Raw genomic sequence first — 27754 nt, forward strand, 5'->3', positions numbered from 1 at the left:
GGAGCTCGACCCCACTGCTCTGTCTCCAGCAGGAGCTCTCCCCCATTGCTCTATCTCCAGCAGGAGTTTAGCTCACTGCTCTGTCTCCAGCAGGAGCCCAACCCCATTGCTCTCTCACCAGCAGGAGCTCTCACCCACTGCTCTGTCTCCAGCCGGAGCTCTTCCCCACTGCTCGGTCAACAATAGGAGACCAGACATGCTAAGCATCAAAAATGGAAGAATTTCTGTGGAAAGTGAGGTAAAATAGTTGACAGAAAGTAATACAACCTGTGGACAGGTACGGCACAGTTTTTCGAACAAAGCATCTTTGTTTCTCTACATATTTAATTAAAATTATTAACCACAGCAGGACTTGAACTAACCAGAAAAGCCCATGGGCTGACTAGTTTTAAGCAGAGCGACATCGTAGTCATTGGTTTCAGGGTTGTACAGCCCATTGTAGTAGATGCTCCGGACCGAGTGAGAGGTTGATGGGTTGAGGGAGGCAGAACCAGCATGGACCTTCCACCTTGCAACAGTGAGGAAGTTGGACCTGTGAGATATGACATCATACTCCATCAGTATAGAGAAGGCTTCACTGTATATCTCCACATAGATGAGCCGACTACTCACAGGACAAAGCAGTGGGCCGCGCTCATCACCCATTGGGACGAAATGATAGACCCTCCACACACATGCCGTCCATCCCAACGCAAGCTGACCTGCCATGGCCAACGTCCCCAGGCTGATGGAGATCCTCCAACTATACGCTGACTTTCAGCGGAAGAACGACCGCAGTCTACAAGGAGAGGTTAGAAGCAGTGAAAGCACAAGTGAATAACCAGCGCCACATCTGTCCATCTGATTGGTAAAAAGGAAGATGCAGAAGCAATCCGTCTCCAAGACTGAAGACCGGTTCTCAGACTATTTTTCAGCTCGTAGGAGATCAGCATTCCGTTTTAGCGATCGTGGGGTCTCAATATTTGGAAATCTCACTAATCAAAACTTCAACATGAAGAGACATTATACCATGATCCCCTTTACTCATGGGTTGACCACTTCCTATAAACAAGGAGACGTCAGGATCTAATGGGTTCCGAACAGAAACTTATTCCAGAGATTGAGGTCGACCTCCATGAATAATTCATCCCTTCTGGTTATGATATTTTAGGAGGTGTTTTCTATTTGCAAGTTGCTAAACTAGTCTCAATGTGTTACCGAGAGCTGTGCACATCTCACGATCATAATGATGATAGCAAGATTGTTACTCTCTCGGCGCATTAAAGAGACGGTACACCTAAAAATGCATTGAATCATGTGTAGAAGATAATTTTGTGCTGATTAATTCCTGAGGATAGAGTGACAACTTTTTTAAAGAGGTTGTCCACCACTGGACAACCCCTGTTTACTCAATTCAGGGCCACATAGAAGATAAAAACAATGGATACTCGCCGACCTCAGTTGTGTCGTTCCAGAGATGTCAGCAGTGCTGTGCCTGGAATTGTCCTGTCAGGTGACTGCTGCAGCCGATCAGTGTCTGCTGACCGGCTGCAGCTCATTTATATTTCATCAGAGCAGACTGCTCTGATGAAATTATAAAGGCTGGAAGGCGCTTCATGTGTTTAACTTCTTAGGTGCCATTTAGGCAGCTTCTGAGGAGTTTGACAGAGGGAGATTACTCCCTCTGTCAGCTTTTTACACCCATAATATAACAATGGCTTTCTTGCTTTTGCCATATATCAATGCCCATAAGTTGCTGCCAGAATCAGGATCTAATAGGCTGCCTGTCAGTGTCATATTGCAATCGTTTTCGCGACACAGACACGTACAACCGAAGCCCTGTTATACCTACTTACGGTAGATGGAAAATAAATAGGCCTGGACTTTAAGGAGTTAAAATGGATAAGTGTAAAATCACATGTAAAACCAGGTTAAAGCGTTTTTCCCCATCTTCATATATGGGTATTGTCGGTGTAAGGTTGCGCTGTCATTCCAGTAGGGGATACTCGCTTAGCAGCCACAATAATCACGTCCGGCACGGGTTTTCCATAAAACCATAACAAGCCATGCGGTTTATTCAGGCATCATAAACCCACAGCAGCAACATAAAGTTCATATACACAGCATAGCGTCCATGACAGAGCTTCCCTCTGTTATCCCTGTACTAACATAGGTTATGCAATGTCCATTGCGCAGGCTTTCTAGCCTCACCGTTCTCACCCCGTCAGGGTTTTACCTCATGGCTGCTTCATCCATACTGCAGACGTTCATTCCCTCTCCCTGGGAACGGTCAGACACTTGCAGCCATTAAACACAGCATTCACGGGCTGTCAGGCAGGACGCCCCATCTCCCAGCGGGACCTTCCACAACGGACCAACCAGGTCCAGGCATTCACCCCATGTGACCAACCCTGGCCACCTTATATGGTCCGTAGCCACGCCCACCGGGTCACATGGCTATGACCTCATCACAGGTCCTTCAACCACTCATACACACTTTATACTAGGGTTCTTAAACACACCCCCTGGGTGGGTTTGTAGGTAACTGGGTCCGCCCGTCTCCCCAGCTACCTGGAGACTTCTCCCTGACACATTGAAACAGCACCTCAGCAGTATCATTGCTGATCATCACACACCTAAGTCTCCATCTCAAGGCCACCCACCTTGAGATACATAGCGATCATTCAGCATCCTACTCCTATCAGGACACTGGAAATGCTTATACACCTGTCCTGGGACACCCACACAGCGCCCCTAGCGGACACAGTGGTCACTACACCACATCAGATAGTTCTTGTAAATACAAGCAATTTTGCATTATACTGCTTACTAAAAGTTTCAGCCGTTCTTGAGATATTAACACTTTTCTTTTGTTTACAGTTCGCTGCCTTGGAGACCGACCACCGCTGACAACAGAACACACACAATCCTCACAGGCTCTTTTCTTCTGTTGAGCTTGTCAATTTCTATTGAAGCTGTCCAGGATCGCTAGAGCACACTCACACAGTTACCTCCTGATCTCGGACAGATTCAGTACAGTGCCTACAAGCTAGACAGCAGCAGTGGACGGTCTCCTAAGCAACCAGCTGTAAACAATAAAAATGTGTTAATATCTCAATATCTCAATATCTACAAATTTTAATATGCAGTGCATTGCAAAAGTGCTTGTTTGCACAAGCTCTAACCAACAATACCCATATACGAGGATGGGAATAACCCATTATTGGAGCACAATGGACTTGGGGGACACTTGTGTCCATCTGTAATTTTCATGGACATGATTTTCATCTTAGATTTCAATGTAAATTGTAAATCAAAAGTGAAATCTACTGAGGACAGACTCCAGGACCACTTAGTACCGATCCGCACTAGTCTATCAATTCTATATCTCCACCTAGTGGTCAGAAATTATATTGCATTTGCCATGGATTTCACGGGTGATTTCAAGAATGAAATCCGCAATGAAACTCCACTTCTCCGCTACGTCCCCTGATTACTCCTTGCCCCAGTACTGATGTCTGAGATTCCCATGATCCTTCTTTCTTTTTTTCCCCTTCTCACCTGTGCAGTGTAGAGACACGCCCTCTTCATTTGGACACTTCTCTCTGCAAAAAAAAGTGCAATGCGTCACTGCACAGAAAAGAGAACAGTGGTGGCGGCTTTACATCACTCCATCCGAGCTTGGCATTGTGCTTGGTGATGTACGGCTGCATGCAGCTGCTCTACCGTGAAGCTCCCGGAGCGGGCACAGTGTTTGTGCAGATACCAGAGGAGGTCTGGACTCTACAGTTATGGGGTCAGCAGAGCATTGGTGACTTTTCTGCCCTCTGCTCCTCAGCACTCGCCCTCCCTCACTCTCTGTAATGTTATGGGGTCACCACTTTGTGGCTGAGTTGCTGCGGTTCCTTCCACTTCTCACTAAAACCATCCACAGGTGATGGGGGAAGACTTTTTGACTGTGTGAAAACAGCATGGTTACATAATGTCTTTCCTGACTTCACCCCAGTTACAAGATAGCAGCACAGTTTATAGAAATAGAGCACCCCCTGGTGTCTGGTTATATGACTTACACAGGATTTAGGAATCCATCCAGGTTACTCTGAGATCCACTGGATTTATTCATCACAGCAAAGGCCTCCAGGCAGCTGGGCTCTGTCGTACCGAGAGGCAGCGGCGATGACAATACGGTGTGGCTGGTAAAGGGGAAAAAAGGAGAAGCCGACTCTTGGGTTATTATGAAAGTGGTGCCGGTAAGTTCATTAATTGGAAAGAGGTTAAAGGTAAGGCCTGTTTCACACATCCGTTTTTCCCCATCAGTCAAAATCCGCCGTTTTGCAAAAAAAACGGATCCGCCATTTTTCTTGGCGGATCCGTTTTTTTCCCCATTGACTTGTATTAACGGCAGATCTTGACAGATGGTCATCCGTTCGATCTGTTTTTTACAGATCCGCCAAGATTTTGCCATCCGCTAAGCGGACAGGACGGACAATGAAAGTTTTTTTCCCCCCGGCCGGATCCGCATTTTCTATTGCGCATGCCCGGGAGAAATGCCTGTGTTGGAAGTTTAACCCTAAAAAACTCACTCTCTCTCTCTATCTCTCTCTCCCCGGGCAGCGGTTCCTTTAAAATTCTTCCTTCGCCGGATCCGTTAAAACAACGGTCCGGTGGCAAACGTTGTGGTCAGTACATGAACGGATCCGTTGTCCACCATTTTATCGGATTTTAACTGACGGTAAAAGCTGATGTGTGAAACAGGCCAAAGAGCCAAATAGGAAGCTAACGACAAGATGAATAGAGAGAGACACTCAGGTCATGAAGGGTTAAGGGGTCGTCCACTGTATTTAGGGCTAAACATAATTTTTTAAATTGGGTTTTGTTAAAAATATTGCCCCTTTAGCTTTTTGAGGCTCTTTATTTCCTGCAAATTCAACTACGATGTGGTCTGTGGTCAGAAATCAGCTCCTCAGGAGAAGATATGAAAGAGTTAAAAAGTGCTCAAAAGCGGACTGACTGACGAATTCTCAGTTAACTCATTCTGCAGCCAGCGATAGATGGCGTAAACACAATACATGCATTTACAGGGATTATTCCCATCTTCATAGATGGATATTGTGGGATAGTGTGCGTGAAAACAAACACTTTTGTAAGTCACTGCTTATAAAAATTTGCAACTGTTCTTGAGATATTAAGGCTGTGTGCACACGCTGCGGATTCCGCTGCGTTTCCGCAGCGGTTTTGGCCGCTGCGGACCCGCAGCAGTTTTAGCTGCGGTGTACAGTACCATTCAAATGAATGGTAAAAAAAAACGCTGTACCGACGCTGCGGAAAAATCCGCGCGGATTTGCTGCGGTTTTGAATCCGCGGAAAGAATTGCATGTCAATTCTTTCTGCGGAAACCGCTGCGGGTTCCTATCTCCACCATTGTGGAGATAGTGAATCCGCAGGACCAAACCGCAGGCAAAACCGCAGATAATCCGCAGGTCTTTTGACCTGCGGATTATCTGCGGTTTTTGCAAAATCCCTGCGGATTAATCCGCAGCGGATTCCGCAGAGTGTGCACGTACCCTTACGCTTTTCTATTAATTTACAGCTCATTGCCTAGGCAACCGACCACCCCTGCTATCTGGCTTGTAAGCGCTGCGCTGGGGCTGGCCGGGATTAGGAGGAAAGAGCACGCTCCAGAGATCCTGGCCAGCTTCAAACCAGTGATTACAAGCTCAGTAGAAATGAGCTTGTAAGCACTGAACATGTTTTGCTGTCTAGCAGTGGTGGTCGGTCTCTAAGGCAACTAGGCATAAACAAAAGAAAAGTGTTAATATCTAAACAACGGCTGAGAATGTTAATAAGCAGTAAATTACAAAATTGCTCATATTTACGAGCGCTATCCAATAATACCCATCTATGAAGACGGGCAAAATCCCTTTAAGTAATAATAAACTGTACTCAAAGGTGGACAACGCCTTTAAGACTAGCCCGTGTCTGACGTTAGCTGCTGACCCACAACTACTAGATCCACGTGGCAAGAGAACAGCAGGCAAACTGGTACACAACTATAGGACAGTAGTCACCAATCTTCGGCTCTCCAGCTGTTGCAAAACTACAACTCCTATCATGTCCTGACATCTTACTACAGCGAGGGCATGGTGGGATATGTAGTTTTGCAACAGCTGGAGAGCCACAGGTTGAAGAACGCTGTGATATAGGTTGCATAAGTAGGAGGTGTAAATGGCGGCATAACAAACGTGAATCCTCCCCATCTCCAATAACCAGATCGCCGTGCAGATGAGAGATGGAGATAAGCGCCATCATACAGGGAAATTCAAATCCACAACCATTACGGCTAGTTGTAGATCTGCGCCATTTTCAGAACATTGTCACGGCCTCAGAAATGAGATGGGAAACCTTTTCGAAATATCGTAAAATTTTGGCAAAATTTTGGACTGTTTTGAAAGCTCAGCAGAGCTCAGTGGCAGGGGAGCGTCCGAGCACACTCCAACATGACACAAGCAAGCGTCTCTTAATACATTTGACGTATCTTACTCCCTAGTGCCCCAGAGAGCAACGTCGGTGCACACAACGCTATTCTTGATGAATCGGCTCCCCGTGTATGCCAAAAAGTGGTGTACTGGGTTATTAAGTTAGGAGTCACAAAGAAGAAGGCATGGCTAAAAGACAAGGCACGACAGGGCGGAAGAGGAGGCTGGAGGGAGCACAGCGCCACTTTATTACCTATTGAACCCCAGTTCCCTGCACACTGTCCAGCCGTGGGAGGGCGTCCAGCCCTGGTGACACACAGTGTGGTACCTCCCGCTGTTCGCACTGTAGACCTGGAGCAGCGAGCGCCCCGTGAGCAGCAGGACCGGATTCTTGTACTCTGATAACATGAGCAGATGACACCATATTCAGTGGATGCAATTATATCCTCATGGGTAATAAATCTGCCAATATGGCGGCCCAAAGCCAAAGTTTTTGGTGACCTCTTGAGATGGGAACTCTAGCTCCACCAATTGGAGGTTTGCAATCTGAAAAGTCAATACCTGCCCTTTAAAAGGCCTCGTTCTACAACGCCTTGCCACTCTCCAGATTGAGAAACACACAAAAAAAGGCATCCATTTGATGTGTTATACTCTAATCACACCCAAAGCTGCATCCAACATTCTTTTTAAAGGGGTATTCACATCTTCCAAAAGATTGTATCCCAGGATCAGGGGGAATCCAACTCTTTGAATCCCCCAATATTCCCAAGAATAAAGCGCTGCCGTTCACCGCACGGCAAATACCTGGGACAGTGCTGCGTCACCCTGAGCAGATGGGTGGCCAGGAGCGCAGCTGTGAACGGAAAAAATAGAGGGCTCAACTCTTCAGTTTTAGAATTGGTGGTGGGATCTCTTAAGACCGGACCCCCAACTAATCATGAAGTCATGGATATGGTATATGAGATCACGTTTTTAAGCTACTGTGCTTTACATTTTACAGCAACCCGCGTCACTCCAGCTCTTGTTAACCTACTGCCCCCCCTGACGCTGCTGTTATGCCATGCTAGGCATCATAGTTTCAGATTGAGGACCCCAGCTGCCCTAGATGCTTTTTGCTGGTCCAGTGTCTGCTGGGAGCATGTTCAGATGTATTGTATTGCAGGAGTTGTAGTGCAACAAAATATTGCACCATCGTTCATGGACCTGGTGACCAATAAAGATGCAGCTTTGGATGTGAACGGAGAACACATTTTTGGGAATAGGCACACCGCTACGATTGTGCATGCAATCATCACACCCCGTCCTCACCGCTGACCAGGGTCCGATTGCTTGGCTGCCTGCTAGGTGGGCAGAGGTTGGCACCATCTGCATGAGAACAGTTTACGGAGGGAGCGCAGGCCTCCAAATAGTCAGGACAGGCTCGCTGCACCGCAGGATGATAAAAATACTGCACTGCGGAAAATGCCAGCACCGCCAGTTAGAGAGCGAAGAGGAGATTTCAGTGCAAAATATAAAACCTTTATTGCTCTACTATTTAATAATGCTCTAAGAAACTCTGCTGGATTACTGTTAGCTCTCAGGATCTCACATATCTCTGCAAATCGACCCCGTCCATTTGTATTGTGCTGCGATGTAGCAGCGACACTTTTATAGTTTTTATATCTTCTTAGCCCCCGATTGTATTTACGCCCCCATCTGTTATCAGCATTTCTCTTACTTACAGATGAGAAGGACGGACAGAGACGCTGCAGCAATGGACAGGATGATGGAGACGTGGACGAGAATTCTGGACACACGATGCAGAGAGCACAGGGGCGATTTCTCCTCCAAACTGCACAAAGCCTCGGATCCAGGATCATCTACTCCGGGGAAAAAACTAACAGGTGTAATTCCATTTACCGTCAGCAGGGCGGTGCCAGAACCAGAAAAACAAGGGCAGGTATTAGGCCGTATTGGGCAAGGAGGGCACAGGACATTCTAAAACATGAGGTGCATTTGCTAAGCTTACGGCAAGATCCCCTAAAACATCCAAGAGTCACCCAGAACCGATCCATTTACACCCCAAATCTCCCATCAACCCGTCGCAATGCCCCGCTGTCCTCTCACTCTGATTCTGCAGATCAGTCAGTGTAGAGATGATGATGGCGGCCTCATCCCCCACCTGTACTGGACCGGCCTCCACTGACGCTTCTTCTCCAAAACTTGAGGGATTCACATCCTGAAAATGTTAAAAAAAAAAGACAAACAGTAGAGCAAAATATGACGTGTGGAAACTACCACTTACTAAGGAATTGGTTGTGGTGATGGCATGTTTAGCGCTACAGCCTGGTCAGGGGAAATCCACACATGGACTTCTCACAAACAAAAATAAGGAATTTAAGGGATTTACCATAAATATATTTTTTTTCCTTTAACAGATAATAATACCAGAAAAAAAGCTATGACTTACTGGCAATTATAGACACAACAGACAACTAGGCATTCAATCTTTCTATAAACTCATTTTTTTGTCTGACCTTTTGCATGCATCCAGTAATATTCTACAGAGCTGTGCTCACTATTCTGCTGGTGCATTCACTATGTACAGTTGTGGCCAAAAGTATTGACACCCCTGCGATTTTGTCAGATAATACTCAGTTTCTTCCTGAAAATGATTGCAAACACAAATTCTTTGGTATTATTATCTTCATTTAATTTGTCTTAAATGAAAAAACACAAAATAAAATGAAGCAAAAAGTAAAACATTGATCATTTCACACAAAACTCCAAAAATGGGCCAGACAAAGGTATTGGCACCCGCAGCCTAATACTTGGTTGCACAACCTTTAGCCAAAATAACTGCGACCAGCCGCTTTCCGGTAACCATCAATGAGTTTCTTACAATGCTCTGCTGGAATTTTAGACCATTCTTCTTTGGCAAACTGCTCCAGGTCCCTGATATTTGAAGGGTGCCTTCTCCAAACTGCCATTTTTAGATCTCTCCACAGGTGTTCTATGGGATTCAGGTCTGGACTCATTGCTGGCCACCTTAGAAGCCTCCAGTGCTTTCTCTCAAACCATTTTCTAGTGCTTTTTGAAGTGTGTTTTGGGTCATTGTCCTGCTGGAAGACCCATGACCTCTGAGGGAGACCCAGCTTTCTCACACTGGGCCCTACATTATGCTGCAAAATTTGTTGATAGTCTTCAGACTTCATAATGCCATGCACACGGTCAAGCAGTCCAGTGCCAGAGGCAGCAAAGCAACCCCAAAACATCAGGGAACCTCCGCCATGTTTGACTGTAGGGACCGTGTTTTTTTCTTTAAATGCCTCTTTTTTTCTCCTGTAAACTCTATGTTGATGCCTTTGCCCAAAAAGCTCTACTTTTGTCTCATCTGACCAGAGAACATTCTTCCAAAACGTTTTAGACTTTTTCAGGTAAGTTTTGGCAAATTCCAGCCTGGCTTTTTTATGTCTCGGGGTAAGAAGTGGGGTCTTCCTGGGTCTCCTACCATACAGTCCATTTTCATTCAGACGCCGACGGATAGTACGGGTTGACACTGTTGTACCCTCAGACTGCAGGGCAACTTGAACTTGTTTGGATGGTTGTCGAGGTTCTTTATCCAACATCCTCACAATCTTGCGTTGAAATCTCTTGTCAATTTTTCTTTTCCGTCCACATCTAGGGAGGTTAGCCACAGTGCCATGGGCTTTAAACTTCTTGATGACACTGCGCACGGTAGACACAGGAACATTCAGGTCTTTGGAGATGGACTTGTAGCCTTGAGATTGCTCATGCTTCCTCACAATTTGGTTTCTCAAGTCCCCAGACAGTTCTTTGGTCTTCTTTCTTTTCTCCATGGTCAATGTGGTACACACAAGGACACAGGACAGAGGTTGAGTCAACTTTAATCCATGTCAACTGGCTGCAAGTGTGATTTAGTTATTGCCAACACCTGTTAGGTGCCACAGGTAAGTTACAGGTGCTGTTAATTACACAAATTAGAGAAGCATCACATGATTTTTAGAACAGTGCCAATACTTTTGTCCACCGTCTTTTTTATGTTTGGTGTGGAATTGTATCCAATTTGGCTTTAGGACAATTCTTTTTGTGTTTTTTCATTTAAGACAAATTAAATGAAGATAATAATACCAAAAAAATTGTGTTTGCAATCATTTTCAGGAAGAAGCTGAGTATTATTTGACAAAATTGCAGGGGTGTCAATACTTTTGGCCACAACTGTACATACTTTACATTACTGATCCTGTACTGATCCTGAGTTACCTCCTGTATTATACTCCAGAGCTGCACTCACTATTCTGCTGGTGCAGTCACTGTGTACATACATTACTTTACTGATCCTGAGTTACATCCTGTATTATACTCCAGAGCTGCACTCATTATTCTGCTAATGGAATTACTGTGTACATAGATGGGGTATAATACAGTATGTAACTCAGGATCAGTACAGGATAGGTAATGTAATGTATGTACACAATGACTGCACCAGCAGAATAGTGAGTGCAGCTCTTGAGTATAATACAGGATGTACGGTAACTCAGGATCAGTAATGTAATGTATGTACACAGTGACTGCACCAGCAGAATAGTGAGTGCAGCTCTGGAGTATAATACAGTATGTAACACAGGATCAGTACAGGATCAGTAATGTAATATATGTACACAATGACTGCACCAGCAGAATAGTGAGTGCAGCTCTGGAGTATAATACAGGATGTAACTCAGGATCAGTAATGTAATGTATGTACACAGTGACTGCACCAGCAGAATAGTGAGTGCAGCTCTGGAGTATAATACAGTATGTAACTCAGGATCAGTACAGGATCTGTAATGTAATGTATGTAGACAGTGACTGCACCAGCAGAATAGTGAGTGCAGCTCTGGGGTATAATACAGTATGTAACTCAGGATCAGTACAGGATCAGTAATGTAATGTATGTACACAATGACTGCACCAGCAGAATAGTGAGTGCAGCTCTGGAGTATAATACTGGATGTAACTCAGGATCAGTAATGTAATGTATGTACACAGTGACTGCACCAGCAGAATAGTGAGTGCAGCTCTGGAGTATAATACTGGATGTAACTCAGGATCAGTACAGGATAAGTAATGTAATGTATGTACACAGTGACTGCACCAGCAGAATAGTGAGTGCAGCTCTGGAGTATAATACAGTATGTAACGCAGGATCAGTACAGGATCAGTAATGTAATATATGTACACAATGACTGCACCAGCAGAATAGTGAGTGCAGCTCTGGAGTATAATACAGTATGCAACTCAGGATCAGTACAGGATCAGTAATGTAATGTATGTAGACAGTGACTGCACCAGCAGAATAGTGAGTGCAGCTCTGGGGTATAATACAGTATGTAACGCAGGATCAGTACAGGATCAGTAATGTAATGTATGTACACAATGACTGCACCAGCAGAATAGTGAGTGCAGCTCTGGAGTATAATACTGGATGTAACTCAGGATCAGTAATGTAATGTATGTACACAGTGACTGCACCAGCAGAATAGTGAGTGCAGCTCTGGAGTATAATACAGGATGTAACTCAGGATCAGTAATGTATGTACACAATAACTGCACCAGAAGAATAGTGAGTGCAGCTCTGGAGTATAATACAGGATGTAACTCAGGATCAGTACTGGATAAATAATGAATGTACATAATGACTGCAGCAGCAGATAAGTGAAAATTAGTAATACTTTGTATCTATCCATTTATTAAAGAGTTTTGCAAAATGTGTGACAAAATTTGCACATGTGCATGGTAACTCGTGCTTTGGTTACATCCACAACATTCAATGTCAATAACTCTGCCATGTTTTTTGTGCTAATTAAATAAAATAAAGAATCCCAACCACCCTTTTCTACCTCATGCGTCTTACCTGTGCGCTGACGTCTTCTGGGAAAATATCAAATACTGAGATTCTTTTCGATACCTGGAAAATATTACAAAATGAATGACGTGCATGGAGGTGACACGGGATCCCTCATGTAACAAGGGCACAGCGCTGCTCTTATCCCGACACTTTTCGGGGGCAACATATCTAGGGCTGTAGCATAAAAAAAGAGTAAAAACTTCTGCCACAAAAGTATCAGATCAATTTTATGCATCCTTGGCCACTTTAGTTTGGCAATGGGATCGGGACCCTCCATGGTCTGACAGAAATATCTACGTACTTTTGTCATCATGAGTTGCCATTCCAATGTCACTTGCTCCGCTTATACGCCGGGCTCTGCTGCATTAAAGGGCCGTAAAGCGTAAGCTCTCTAGTCCCGATGTGTCCGTCTCTCCGCAGCCACATAGCTCACATGCTAAAAAGACGCGGACTGTGGCTATAACCGATAGAAAATGGCCTCGGCTACTGTAAGTGACAGCCCGACACAAAGCGGTGAGATGTTCCCTGTGCATGCTGGCCACATCCCGAGAAGACGAGCCATGGGTTATATCAGGTGTCCTCCATGGGTGTTCAGTTACCGGCCGGGCCATGATATACAGCTGTCTGCATGATACACTGATACTATTGTAGTGCTGGCTGGAAATTACCACAGGCGCAACATTATTATTTTCTGATCACTTTTTATTTTATTTTTTGGGGGCGATTCAGCCATTTCAATTTTTTTTTCAGTTTATAGTTTTAATGCTAAGATATTTTATCAGTTCGGACAGTTAGGCACAATCTGATAGCACAAAAGTGCATTTTTTATATGTTTTTAGATAATTTTTACATTATGGGAAAAGAAAGGTGATAGAAAGTTTTATAGATATAAAATATATATCTGTATAGATATAATATATATATATATACACTGCTCGAAAAAATAAAGGGAACACTTAAACAACAGAATATAACTCCAAGTAAATCAAGCTTCTGTGAAATCAAACTGTCCACTTAGGAAGCAACACTGATTGACTATCTATTTCCCATGCTGTTGTGCAAATGGAATAGACAACAGATGGAAATTATTGGCAATTATCACACTCAATAAAGGAGTGGTTCTGCAGGTGGGGACCACAAGACCACATCTCATTACCAATGCTTTCTGGCTGATGTTTTGGTCACTTTTAAATGTTGGTTGCATTTTCACACTCGTGGTAGCATGAGACGGACTCTAAACCCACACAAGTTGTTCAGGTAGTGCAGCTCATCCAGGATGGCACATCAATGCGAGCTGTGGCAAGAAGGTTTGCTGTGTCTGTCAACGTAGTGTCCAGAGGCTGGAGGCACTACCAGGAGACAGGCCAGTACACCAGGAGACGTGGAGGGGGCCGTAGGAGGGCAACAACCCAGCAGCAGAACCACTATCTCAGCCTTTGTGCAAGGAGGAACAGGAGGAGCACTGCAAGAGCCCTGCAAAATGACCTCCAGCAGGCCACAAATGTGCATGTGTCTGTGCAAATGGTTAAAAACTGACTCCATGAGGATGGTCTGAGTGCCCGACGTCCACAGATAGGGGTTGTGTTCACAGCCCAACACCATGCTTGGCATTTGCTACAGAACACCAGGATTGGCAAATTCGCCACTGGCGCCCTGTGCTCTTCACAGATGAAAGCAGGTTCACACTGAGCACATGTGACAGATGTGACAGAGTCTGGAGATACCGTGGAGAGTGATCTGCTGCCTGCAACATCCTTCAGCATGACCGGTTTGGCAGTGGGTCAGTAATGGTGTGGGGTGGCATTTGTTTGGAGGGCCGCACCAGCCCTCCATGTGTTCGCTAGAGGTAGCCTGACTGCCATTAGATACTAAGATAAGATCCTCAGACCCCTTGTGAGACCATATGCTGGTGTGGCTGGCCCTTGGGTTCCTCCTAATGCAGGACAATGCCAGACCTTATGTGGCTGGAGTGTGTCAGCAGTTCCTGCAAGATGAAGGCATTGAAGCTATGGACTGGCCCTCCCGTTCCTCAGGCCTGAATCTGATTGAACATATCTGGGGCATAATGTCTCGCTCCATCCACCAACGCCACTTTGCACCACAGACTGATGCTTTAGTCCAGGTCTGGGAGGAGATCCCTCATGACAACATCCGCCGACTCATCAGGAGCATGCCCAGGTGTCGTAGGGAGGTCAAACAGGCACGTGGAGGCCACACACACTACTGAGCATCATTTCTTTGTCTTGAGGCATTTCCACTGAAGTTGGATCAGCCTGTAATTTGATTTTCCACTTTGATTTTGAGTATCCTTCCAAATCCAGGCCTCCATGGGATACTAATTTTGATTTAATTGATCATTTTTATGTTTTCTTGTTCTCAAAGCATGCCACTATATAATGAATAAATATTTGCAGCTGCGATATTTCATTCAGTAATATCTACGATGTGGTATCTTAGTGTTCCCTTTATTTTTTGAGCAGTGTATATGTGTGTGTATATACGGTCTAAATATATCTTAGATATATCTTTTTTGTACCTTTTTTTATCGGTCCATGCTGTAATATTGTAGTATTACATCTCCTTTGATGCCATTGACTGGGATTTATGGGTGAACAAACATGGCTGCCAAGGAGGACTCCACTGGGCCTCCTTAGCTGCCGCTATGACAACCTCATAGGCACTATACAATCATGTTGATGAGTGTCGGAGGAGACATCTTCTCCCATTTCCAAACTCGTAGATGTTCTCTGTCACGATTGACATTGGCATCTAAGAGGTTGAACTGAAGCTTGGTCTTCTCGCAGTACCAGCTGTATAACAATTCCATACACGAAGTGTGCATGTCCACCATACATGTACGGCAGGTGTGGAAATTTGAAGCCTCCCACACGTTAATTTGCCATCCCTTGTTTGGACTGGTGCAGCAGCCACTGTGACTGGCAGATGCAGCGCAACTACCTAACTCCATTCATTAACTTCTATGGAAGGTCAAATCTGTTAACAATATCTGAAAAAAGCCGCACATGAACCGGCTACCTATTTTTTTAGCGATCTGAATTAGGTCCCCAGTCTTACTACTGCTTCCATATATTATAACATGTCAGGGGCTTTATAGACATTGCTGGTATTAAAAAAATGTCGCCCGTCAGGTTTAGTGTATCCCTCAGTTCCTTGTCTCACAATAGACAAAGTGAATCCATAACATGCTATAAATTCTGCAGCCGCAGAGGACGCGGCGCTCTGTCTCGTAACAATAGGGCCGGTGTGATCTGTCAGCGCTTCTCAAATAACATTGACTTATTTATATAGACTGGATTTACACGTAGCCATCACTTTTGTTATGGCCGGAGACAGGGTGCGTACAATGAGGTGTCTGAGGTAACCATTATTCTCTGACCTGGACCTCATACGGCCATGACAATGTGTGATTAAAAGGTATTTCCATCTTCCTCCATAAAGGAATTGAGAATTTATATGATCATATAACAAAATTTCCTGTCATCTTCTGTTCTGTCATATGTGAGGGAGGGAAAATGACAACCTCAATGGCTTCCACAGTCCGCATTACAGATCTTGGCTGATTCGTAATATGGCAGCCTTACAAATCATATTTTACCTCAGATTTACCTCAGATTTTATTGAGATTTTCTCCTCACAGTAAAAAATGTGATTTTGCGCAACTTATCGCAGGTTGCATTGCGGAGGAATTCTCCATGGCTTCTAGGATAAAATACAGCAATATATGGAGACACTATATGGCAACACATCCAGTGGGCGTTGTACATGATTTTCCCATGCTTGTGTCCGCCCTGTGAATGAAGACGAGATAAATTTAGGCGTCAAAATGACAACTTTTTGACGCAGAAACCATTTCCTTTAAGTGGCGTTTATTAATGTGTTTTTGTTTTTGTACAGAAGTTAGCGTTATGTCAATGTTTTCTGAAATTATTTAATGAAAAGGATTTTTTTAAAACTTTTTTTGTGTGACCTTAATCCCTGAATAAAATGCCTCAAAAACGCTTACAAAATGGTCAAAAAGATGCTCAGATGTCGCTTTTTTTTTTTTTTTTACAGCCTTCTCATTGACTTCTAGAGTAAAGCATGAAGCGGCTTCATAGTAAAAAGGCCTAAAAAAATTTTTTTTAACATGTTGTAATTTTTCGAAAACCTAATATGAAAATAACCCTAATAAAAAAAAATGTGTGAACAGCGATGTAGATTTCCAACTTAAATGAATAAAAAGCTTATTTTTTATGTGGATTTTGAGTCAGATTTGATTAAAAAAAAGCAACAGGTCAATTATTGAGGCATTTTTCTTAGAAAAAAATGATCCCAATGTGACAAGTACACCAATCAAAGTAAAAAAAGCACACCACATACACAAAGACAGTGAAAAATTCCTAAGCCAAAAATTTTATATTTTTCAAGCAAGTTGCACATGTTTTTGGTCCCATATCTGAGACACATCACCATTTCGCGCTGGCCTAAATGTTTTGTCTAGGCAGATTTGCGCCACTTTTTCCATCACACCCAAGATGGCAGAGTAAAGTGGGAAGAGCTTCAGGGCACACGATTAAAGATGCAATTTTTTCGTTTTTTTAATCTATTTTTCAATTATTTATGCATCATTGCTGACTGCGCAGATGCCGGTTGTTTTAATACAGCCAGCACCTAAGTCTACTCTGATCATGACAGTTTAACCCGTTAGATGCCAATGCTTAAGAGGTTGCAAATTGGGGAAAGTGTCCCTTCTGACACCCCATTCTTCCTTATCCTGTGAATGTGGAGAAGATGGAGAAAAAAAAATGTCTCCATTCTGCACAAGACCTTAGGGAGACCAATAAAAAAAAATTTAAAAAATTAAAAATAAAAAATATTTTTAAAAAGGAAGTAAATGTAAAAACTAGAACACCTTTTCTCTGAGAATGTAAATAACACCATAAAAAACTCAATAATAAAAACAGTAAAAAAGTGAACGCTCTATATATATATATATATACTGTATTTATCTTCTAATATATACTTACCTTGTAATGTCTTCACATCCTGTTCCGTCCAGATGTGTTCGGATCTCAGAATTCCAAGTGGCGGAAGTTCACCGACCGCCATATTGGGACACCCAAGTGATGGGTGTCTCAATATGGAAACTGCTGGTGGTACCTGCCTCTTGCACGGTACCACGAGCGGAACACCGTCGCACCACACACACACACACACACACTGTATATGCTGTACGCACCACACACTGTATATGCCGTACGCACCACACACACACACAAACACACTGTGTACGCACCGCTCACACACACACTGTATACACCGTACGCAGCCTCTTGCACGGTACCGCCTGCGGAATACTGTCGCGAACACGCTGCCACCGGGATCAGCTGAATGATTCACTGACCGTCACCATCTTTGTACAGGAGGAGCGCATGTGCAGATTTAATGTGACTGCCGCTATCTGCCTGCACAAAGATGGCAGCGATCTGATTTACTGCACCTGCGCTAATTCCGCGCAGGCGCAGTGAATCATTCGGCTGATCCCGGCGGCATATGTGCGACATGTCTACAGGCAGAGGAAGCCGGTCACATCAACGGGGTGTTCCCACAAACGAAAGTTCATTTTAAAAACTGTCTGTGTCTGACCGTGTACGGAGCATACCACATCTCCTGAGCAGGGGAGGAAGCAAAAGACTATACTGACATTATAGCAGGGGATCACAGAGGATTGATTTTGTCTGGTAAAATATTTCACTGACTATTTTTAAACAATATTTTACCTCATCAAATGTATCCTCTGTGATCTCCTGCTGTAATATCAGTATTGTCTTTTGCTTCCTCCCATGCCCAGGAGCTGTGGTATGTTCTGTCCCTCTTCCCACGTCCCTCCATCAGGTTGGTCTTCTGACTATGATTTATACTTTACTGACCATATAGTCTTTATATCCTCTTCTGATTTTGTAACCATATGTGATTGTTATAGGGCTTAATGTGCATTGAACTTGATCCTGAAACCTTTTTCCATTTCATTACACTAATTATTTGTAGGTCAGATTTGACCACTTTACTGCACTTGCACTTTATATAATTTTTCTATAGAAGTCTTGATTATTGAAAAAGGTTTTTTACGGATTTTATTTGTATAACATCATGGTATAATATCTTTGCACATCTTTTTCCTTTTTCAAGAAATGATCATTGATTTTTTTTTATATATTTACTATCTAGTATAACAACCAACCTGGACGTGGCACTTTGGCTACATGCTTTTTTCTCTCCTTCTATTTTATTGATATGAATTTTTTATCCCGTATGTGTCTATATATTTGTTAATAAAATTTGAATTTTTTTTTGGAGTATTTATTATTAATTTATGGAAGAGCATTTTTTTTTTTACTAGTCTTTGATTTGGGATTACAATATCAACATGCAGTGTGCACACACCAGCCATAGGGATAATGGCGATGGGCGGTGCATGTGCATTGCTATGTTGATGTTGTTGTACATTACTTCAATAAAATGGTGCCGGAGTCAGCACGTGCTCATACTGCGCCATTTCCTTAAATACACTGTATATGTGAATTTACAGACACAGTGTCTTTAAGGGAATCTGTCACCCTTTTTTGGCCTTTCAACTGCTGGCATAGACATCGGGGGCTTATCTACAGCATTCTGTAATGCTGTAGATAAGCCTCTGATGTAACCTGAAAGAGAAGAAAAACACGTTATATTATACTCACGGAGGTGGGCGGTCCTGTCCGATGGGTGTCGCCGTCCCATCCGGCGCCTCCCTTCTTCACGCGATGACGTCCTCTTCGCCCGTCCTGTAATGGCTCGAGGGCAGAGCAGAGTCCTGCAGTGCGCAGGCGTCGGGAGAGGTCCGGCGCCTGCACACTGCAGAATTCTGCTCTGCCCTCAACAGGGCAGAGCAATGCGCCTGCGCCGGAGCCATTTCAGGATGGGAGAAGAGGACGTCATCGCATGAAGAAGGGAGGCGCCGGACCGGACCACAACACCCATCGGACCGGACCGCCCACCTCCGTGAGTATAATATAAAGTGTTTTTCTTCTCTTTCAGGTTACATCGAAGGCTTATCTACAGCATTACAGAATGCTGTAGATAAGCCCCCGATGTCTATGCCGGCAGCTAATAGGGGAAAAAAAGGGTGACAGATTCCCTTTAAAAAAATGGTGCCGGATTGAGCAGTATGCGCATGCACTGACTCTGGTGCCATTTTATTGAAGTATTGTTCTTCAAAATTAAAGGGATACTGTCTACAGAATTAATGCAATTAACCTGCAGATATGCGGTTCATTTGCAGGATAACAGCGTTATTATGGTGCCCGGTGCCTGCAAGCAGCCAAATTCAGCGAGGAGAAAATGAACTTTATTCTCCCGCCAGCATTCATTTTCAGCCATTAGGCGGTACTTTGAATATATAGAGTGGCCGTTGTAACTGTGCCCCCGGGTCCGGACCTCACTGACACTGGAACTACATTGAGGCCAGCAGTCGGTCAGGGCTGGGGACACAGTTACAGCAGCCGCTCTGTATTCTCAGAGAGAAATATGCTTCCCAATCCTAGTATATGCTCCCCCATCCTGGAAAATGCTTTCCTATCCTGACATATGCACCCCATTGAGGTCCCCCATTCTGGTATATGCTCACCCATGATGGTCACCCACAGGGTTGCCACTAGGAATTTTGGGGCCCCATACTGGCAAAATTTTGGGGGCCCCCTTTAGACTCCGCTCAGGCTCCACCCCAGCCCCGCCTCCACCCCTCAACCTGTCCACAGTCCCACCGACTTCTCTTGAAAAAACTCCACTTCTCACCAAACACATTAACAGTTCCCATCACCAAATTACACATATAGCCGGCAGCTTTTGTTTTGGCCAAAAGATTTTTTAAGCCGCCATCACAACACTGTAGACACTTTTGGCCGAGCTCTACTCTACGCTAACCTATTAAATATTTTTTAAAATATGCAATACAATTTAGGTATATTTTTATTTTTCAATTTTTAAAATGACCAATAATATCACATACATAGTTACATAGTTTTGAAGGCTGAAGGAAGACCTTATGTCCATCTAGTTCAGCCTATTTTTAGTGCAGCTGTTCTGCATTGTTGATCCTGGGGAAGGCAAAAAACCCACAGAGTAGCAGCCAATTTTCTCCATAGGGAAAAAACTTCCTTCCCCAAAGCTGGGTCAACCATCTACCTATAATATTCTGTTATTCGTAACCTTCTATACTGTTACTCACAAGAAAAGCATCTATTCCTTTCTTAAATTCATTCAGTGAGTTGGCCATCACCACTTCCTCAGGAAGAGAATTCCAGAGCCTCACTGCTCTTACCGTGAAGAATAGAGTTGAGCGAAACGGGTCGAAAAATTTGAAAAGTCGCCGACTTTTGGCAAAGTCGGGTTTCATGAAACGAAACCCGACCCTAGGATGAGGTCGGCCACGAGGTCGGCGACTTAAGCGCCAAAGTCGCGTTTCAAAAGTTTGTTTTGCGCTCTTTTTCAGCCAATCAGGATCCACGGACACTGTGGGCAACGTGATGACATAGGCAGGGGTCACCACCATCTTTCAGAAGGGCATGCAAGTGATTGGCTTGCTTTGGTGGGCGTCACAGGGGGTATAAAAGGGCGTGCACGCCGACCGCCATGTTACTCATGCTGATCTCAGAATAGGGAGAGCTGCTGCTGCTGATGATTTTGTAGGGAGAGCGTTAGGCAGGGAAGAAGACACCAAAAACTGCTTCTGCTGTTAGCGATTTTGCCTGTACAACACACCAGTCACTGTGTGTGCAGTGCAAGTGGAGGCTATATTTTACTGGATCAGCGGTGTTGGTTGTTAGGCTGCCTTCTAAGGCTTCCTGACGGCTGCATTGCTGTTTACCCACTGCTCTGCAAACTGCTTTTTTAAAAGCAATCCCAATTTTTTTTTTTGTCCTGGTGAGGTACTGAGCGTGCATTTTTTCACACCATACAGCGGTGCACACTCCTCACACAGTACCGTGTAACGGCTGTTATCACAGCCACAGTGAAGCTGTGTGTCACTCTGTAAGGATAAGTCGAGGACATGTTCCGTTCTTACAGACCTGCACCTTTTAGTTTTGTCTAGCTTTCAAACAGTTAAGTATATTTGCTGTTTGATCACATTCAAAACTATAGAGACACAGCGTGTGTCAGTCCGTATACTTAAAAAACATGGAGCTTGACAATTTTGCGTACATCGGACAGCCGTGTACGTGCACGCTCCTCTCTCAGTACCGTGTAACGGCTGTTATCACGGCCACAGTGAAGTTATCTGTGTGTCGCTCTGTAAGGATAAGTCGAGGACATGTTCCGTTCTTACAGACCTGCACCTTCTAGTTTTGTCTAGTTTTCAAAGTTAAATATATTTGCTGTTTGATCACATTCAAAACTATAGAGAGACAGCGTGTGTCAGTCCATATACTGTATATACTCGAGTATAAGCCGACCCGAGTATAAGCCGACCCCCCTAATTTTGCCACAAAAAACTGGGAAAACTTATTGACTCGAGTATAAGCCTAGGGTGGGAAATGCTCCATAGATTATTCCGCCATATGGTGTCCCCAGAAGAAGCTCCATAGATTGTTCCCCCATATACTGCCCCATAAGAAGCTCCATAGATTGTTCCCCCATATGCTGCCCCCGTTAGAAGCTCCATAGATTATTCCCCCATATGCTGCCCCCATTAGAAGCTCCATATTGTTCCCCCATATACTGCCCCCATAAGCAGCTCCATAGATTATTCCCCCACATACTGCCCCCATAAGAAGCTCCATAGATTGTTCCCCCATATACTGCCTCATTAGAAGCTCCATAGATTATTCCCCCATATGCTGCCCCCATTAGAAGCTCCTTAAGATTATTCCCCCATGTGCTGCCGCTGCTGCAGCATTGCAGCATGTAAAAATAAAAAAAATGACATACTCACCTCTCCGTCGCTGGGTGTCAGATACTCACCTGTCCTGCGTCCATGGCTGCTCACCGCTATCTGCAACGTCATCAGTCAGTGACGTTCAGACTGCAGGGGGCGCGGCGCGCACTAATCACGTCACCGCGCCCTCTGCTGTCTCAAGTCACTGACCGATGACAGACAGCAGCAAGCAGCCATGGCTATACTTACCCGTCCTGACGCTGTCGCTTGAGCCCCCAGCTTCTCCGCGCTCTCTCTTCCTGCGTTCAGCGGTCATGTGATACTGCTCATTAAAACTCATGAATATGCGCATATTCATGAGTTTTAATGAGCGGTACCACGTGACCGCTGAAGGCAGGAACAGAGAGCGCGGAGAAGCTGGGGGCTCAAGAGACAGCGTCAGGACGGGTAAGTATGACCTGACACCCCTGCCCCCTCTCCCCCTCCGACCCCCCGGGTATATGACTCGAATATAAGCCGAGAGGGGGACTTTCAGCCCAAAAAAACGGGCTGAAAATCTCGCCTTATATTCGAGTATTTACGGTACTTAAAAAACACGGAGCTTGACAATTTTACGTACACCGGACAGCCGTGTACGTGCACGCTCCTCTCTCAGTACCGTGTAACGGCTGTTATCACGGCCACAGTGAAGCTATATGTGTGTCGCTCTGTAAGGATAAGTCGAGGACATGTTCCGTTCTTACAGACCTGCACCTTCTAGTTTTGTCTAGTTTTCAAACAGTTAAATATATTTGCTGTTTGATCACATTCAAAACTATAGAGAGACAGCGTGTGTCAGTCCGTATACTTAAAAAACACGGAGCTTGACAATTTTACATACACCGGACAGCCGTGTACGTGCACGCTCCTCTCTCAGTACCGTGTAACGGCTATTATCACGGCCACAGTGAAGCTATCTGTGTGTTGCTCTGTAAGGATAAGTCGAGGACTTGTTCCGTTCTTACAGACCTACACTCTAGGGAGATTCCTATTCTGTCCAATTCTATATACACGTTGTAGTTTGTCATACACTAGCCAATTTCTGCCTGTGACAGCGCTGTGATATTCACTGGGCCTCACACAATCCAAAAGTGTCCAGTGTCCACAAGTGTGTGCTGAAATTCAAAATCTCCGTTATCCTCTAGTCACATTTTTCACACCTGCGACATCAAGCCTGTGACATAGCGCTGTGATATTCAGTGGGCCTCACACAATCCAAAAGTGTCCAGTGTCCACAAGTGTGTGCAGAAATTCAAAATCTCCGTTATCCTCTAGTGACATTTTTCACACCTGCGACATCGAGCCTGTGACATAGTGCTGTGATATTCAGTGGGCCTCACACAATCCAAAAGTGTCCAGTGTCTACAAGTGTGTGCGGAAATTCAAAATCGTCTGGCTCCACAAGGCCTCAAAGGCTTAGTTTTCTAGGAGTTGGCAAACCGCTTTTAAAGCCAGAGCTTCAAGAAAAAGTTTTGTCTTACATTGCTGACTCAGCCTCCAGCTCTATCGCCTCCTCTTCTGTAGTTGTAAAAAATAAAAGCACTGAGTCGTCATTGGAGGCTCATGTTCATGAACCACACCTTTCCTTGTGTCCTTCACCCCAACCAAGATTGAAGGATGACGCAGGCCATACTAATGATTACTCCATGGAGCTGTTTTCACATACCATGCCTGGATTATCAAGTGAAATGGTGAATTACCCAGGCCAAGATGAATCTGACATGGAGTGCACTGATGCACAGCCACTGATAGATGATTCTGCTGGTACATTCACTCAGAGCACTACATTGTCCTCGCAGTGTACAGAGCCAGATTCTGACCCTGATGAGACTCAGGTGCCCCTTCCCGCACACTATACCACCATACACAGTGACACAGAGGAAGGTGCACATGACATTGAAGAGGAGGTGATGGATGACACAGTTGTTGACCCAGATCAGCATCCATTGGGGGAAGAGGGTGCTGCTTCCAATAGCTCAGATGAGGAGGAGGAGCATCCACAGCAGACATCGACATCGCAACAGCTGTTATCTGGCAGGCCCGGAGCACTCCAAAGACAGGTTCCAAAAATCAAAAGAGTTGCTGGACAGCTTGTCCAGAGGGTCAACATATCACAGCGTGCTAGGCCGCAAAATGTCTGCCAAAGTAGGAAGAGTGCAGTGTGGCACTTTTTTGAACAAAATCCTCATGATCAGGCCAAGGTTATCTGTAAGAAGTGCGCAAAGACCTTTAGCCGAGGGAAAAATCTGAAAAATTTGAATACCAGTTGCATGCTTAGATATTTAACCAGCATGCACTTGCAAGCGTGGACACAACACCAAACCTCAAGTACCACATGTGCAACTGATCACAAAGAAGGTAGTCAGCAATGCTACATTGTTTCCCCCACTGTAAGCCCACCGGTTAGCACAGCAGCAAATGTTGAGGTGTCGTTGCAAGGCCACAGCAGTCAGGGAATCCCACTGTTATATCAACGAAAGACTGAATCTAGGCCATCAGAAAGAACACCAACTCCATCACCATCATCAACCCTCTCTCAGTCCGCCCTGTCCACCGCTACTTCCACCATATGCAGCTCTCAAGTCCAGCTCACCCTCCCAGACACTATGAGTAGGTCAAGAAAGTACTCAGTCTCTGATCCGCGTACACTGGGTTTGAACGCACACATTGCCTAACTAATCTCGTTAGAGATGATGCCCTATCGGTTGGTGGAAAGCGCAGCTTTCTGCGAACTCATGGCCTATGCAGTACCACGCTATGACCTACCCAGTCGCCACTTCTTCTCTCGCAAAGCCATCCCAGCCCTCCACCATCATGTGAAAGACCGCATTGTCCATGCACTCAAGCAGTCAGTGAGTGGAAAGGTGCACCTCACAACTGATGCATGGTCCAGTCGGCATGGCCAGGGCCGTTACGTGTCCATCACTGCGCACTGGGTTAATGTGGTGGATGCAGGGTCCACAGGGGACAGCGGTGGTGGGACAGTGCTGCCTAGCCCACGGTATAGGAAACAGTTGGCTGTAGGCGTTCGACCCTCCTCCTCCTCCTCCAGAAACGAAAGCTCGTCCACAGAGCGCAGTCGTACGAGCACTCCATCTGCAGCTGCCACTGTTGCACATGAGGTGTCCCCCTATCGAGCAGCTAGTGGAAAGCGTCAGCAGGCTGTGTTGCAGATGATGTGTTTGGGCGACAGACACACCGCCGAGGTGCTGGCCAAGTACTTTCAGCGACAAACTGAGTCATGGTTGGGCAGTGTACATCTTGAGGCAGGCAAGGTAGTTAGTGATAACGGCCGTAATTTTGTGGCAGCCATAGCCCTTTCAAAACTCAGCCACATACCTTGCTTGGCTCACACCTTGAACCTGGTGGTGCAGTGCTTCCTCAATAATTATCCAGAGTTAACAGCCCTGCTCCAGAAGGTGCGAAGACTGTGCGCGCACATCCGCCGGTCGCCTGTACACTCCATTCGTATGCAGAAGCTGCAGCGATTGCTCCACCTTCCCAACCACCGCCTCATTATCGACATTGCAACAAGGTGGAACTCCACCCTGCACATGGTTGAGCGGCTGTGCGAGCAGAGGTAGGCCATAATGCATTTGTGGGAGGATACACGGCCAGGCACTTTGAGAGCAGACATGGAGTTGACAGGTGTGCAGTGGTCGAAGCTGAAAGACCTCTGTAAAGTCCTTCAGTGTTTTGAGGAATGCACACGGCTGGTAAGCGCAGACGACGCCATCCTAAGCATGAGCATCCCACTTATGCGTCTGCTCATGCAAACTTTGACGCACCTTAAGGAGCAGGAGTCTGCAGCCAATGTTGACGAGGAGGAAGAGGTGGAGGGAATCCTTGATGACATTCAGCCATTGTCTGCTCAGGGACCTCTCCTGGACGAGGTGGAGGAAGAAGAGGAGGAGGAGGATGATGATGGGGATGATTACTTAGGGGAGGAGGATGCATCTCGTGGGGCAAGTGAAAATGTTGGCGTGGTAAGGTCTGGTACAGGGTTTGTGCGTGACTGGAGGGATGTGGATTTGCCAGAAAGTGCTCCTCCACCCAGCACTCGCAGTGCATCATTGACACCGGGAACATTGGCCCACATGTCAGATTATGCCTTGCAGATCCTAAAAAGGCACCCACGCATTGCCAAAATGATGAACGATGATGACTACTGGTTGGCCAGCATCCTGGATCCACGCTATAAAGGCAAATTACAAAACATCATGCCACAGGAAAACCCTAACCTAATATTGGCTACTAAACAAGCAACTCTGGTTAACCGGTTGGTTGAGGCATTCCCAGCACACAGCAGCGGTGATGGTTCTCACACGAGCCGTACGGGCCGGGGGCAGCTTGGCAGAGGTGTTCGTGGTGCACACAGCAGAAGTGGCGTTGGAGACAGGGGTTTCATGACAATGTTGTGGACTGATTTTTCACGGACCACTCACACAACTGGTAATACTGCATCGATGGAAAGTGACAGGAGACAGCAGTTGTCAACTATGGTTAATAACTACTTTTCCTCCCATATCGATGTTCTCCCGCACAGGTCATTCCCTTTTGACTATTGGGCCGCTAAACTGGACACCTGGCCTGAATTGGCACAATATGCCTTACAAGAGCTCGCTTGCCCAGCTGCAAGTGTGCTATCGGAAAGAGTCTTCAGTGCAGCTGGATCAATCCTGACAGAAAAAAGGACCCGTCTGTCAACCCAAAATGTGGATGATCTAACCTTCATTAAAATGAACCATGCATGGGTTTCCAAGGATTTTGTCCCACCTTCCCTTGATAACACATAGGTTGCCAGAAAAATGGCTTGCTTTGTCCTCCTATTCCGCGAACTTGACCTATTTCGCCTTTTGCAGCAGCTGAATGACCCACATCTACATATGCCACTTTGTAAACCTCCATAAGTGGGCGGCCCCCCCATGGCCGGGGTCACCACCTAGCGCACAAAACCGTGCGAGTGCCGTTGCCCTGGACAGGTGGGTAGGCACTGGCATAGGGTCCCTCATAGTGCAATCAAGTGTCTCTGACAGTGGTGGTGCACACCCGCCATCAGACACACCGCCGTACTATGAGGGGCCCAGTGCCAGTACCGACGCCCACGAGTGTTCCCCCCTTGCTTGGGCAGGGCCCCAGCATTTGCAATGTTTACCTCTCCCTGCTCCTCCGCTGTGTAGTCTGGGCTGTCAAATCCTTCACTGGGACTGCCACTACAAATTGATTGAACTGAAAGATGATGATTAAGATGTAGCTATGCCCTGTCCTGCTGGCCAGGCTCTAGCTCCAGATGATCAGTGGCTTCCATTTCTTATGGACGTCGACTCACAATTACATGCAGTGGTGGTTTATCATCAGCTTTCACAGTTTTCCTACTCACAAAAGTGTGACATTCCGGCGCACATTTCAAAATGTGCCCTCTCATGCCAATCAAATAGAATCGCCTACGGCCTGTGG

At 45.4% G+C, this 27754-nt stretch overlaps 1 protein-coding gene across 1 annotated transcript in view; it reads right to left on the reverse strand.

The window, feature by feature from the left end:
* LOC141085000 (transmembrane protease serine 3-like) overlaps positions 1-27754 on the reverse strand; it is a gene marked incomplete at its 5' end in the record, with an annotated part of 58542 nt that overhangs the window by 18316 nt on the left and 12472 nt on the right. Inside the window, 9 exons of the mRNA XM_073569926.1 lie at positions 363-532; positions 613-778; positions 3541-3584; positions 4050-4172; positions 6709-6853; positions 7764-7907; positions 8177-8314; positions 8562-8673; positions 12352-12405. Coding sequence (XP_073426027.1) covers positions 363-532; positions 613-778; positions 3541-3584; positions 4050-4172; positions 6709-6853; positions 7764-7907; positions 8177-8314; positions 8562-8673; positions 12352-12405 — 1096 coding nt within the window. The remainder of the gene's footprint in view (positions 1-362; positions 533-612; positions 779-3540; positions 3585-4049; positions 4173-6708; positions 6854-7763; positions 7908-8176; positions 8315-8561; positions 8674-12351; positions 12406-27754) is intronic.

This window comes from Dendrobates tinctorius, unplaced genomic scaffold (genome assembly GCF_039654945.1).
Source record: "Dendrobates tinctorius isolate UK_male_01 unplaced genomic scaffold, ASM3965494v1 ptg000028l, whole genome shotgun sequence".
Lineage (NCBI taxonomy): Eukaryota > Metazoa > Chordata > Amphibia > Anura > Dendrobatidae > Dendrobates > Dendrobates tinctorius.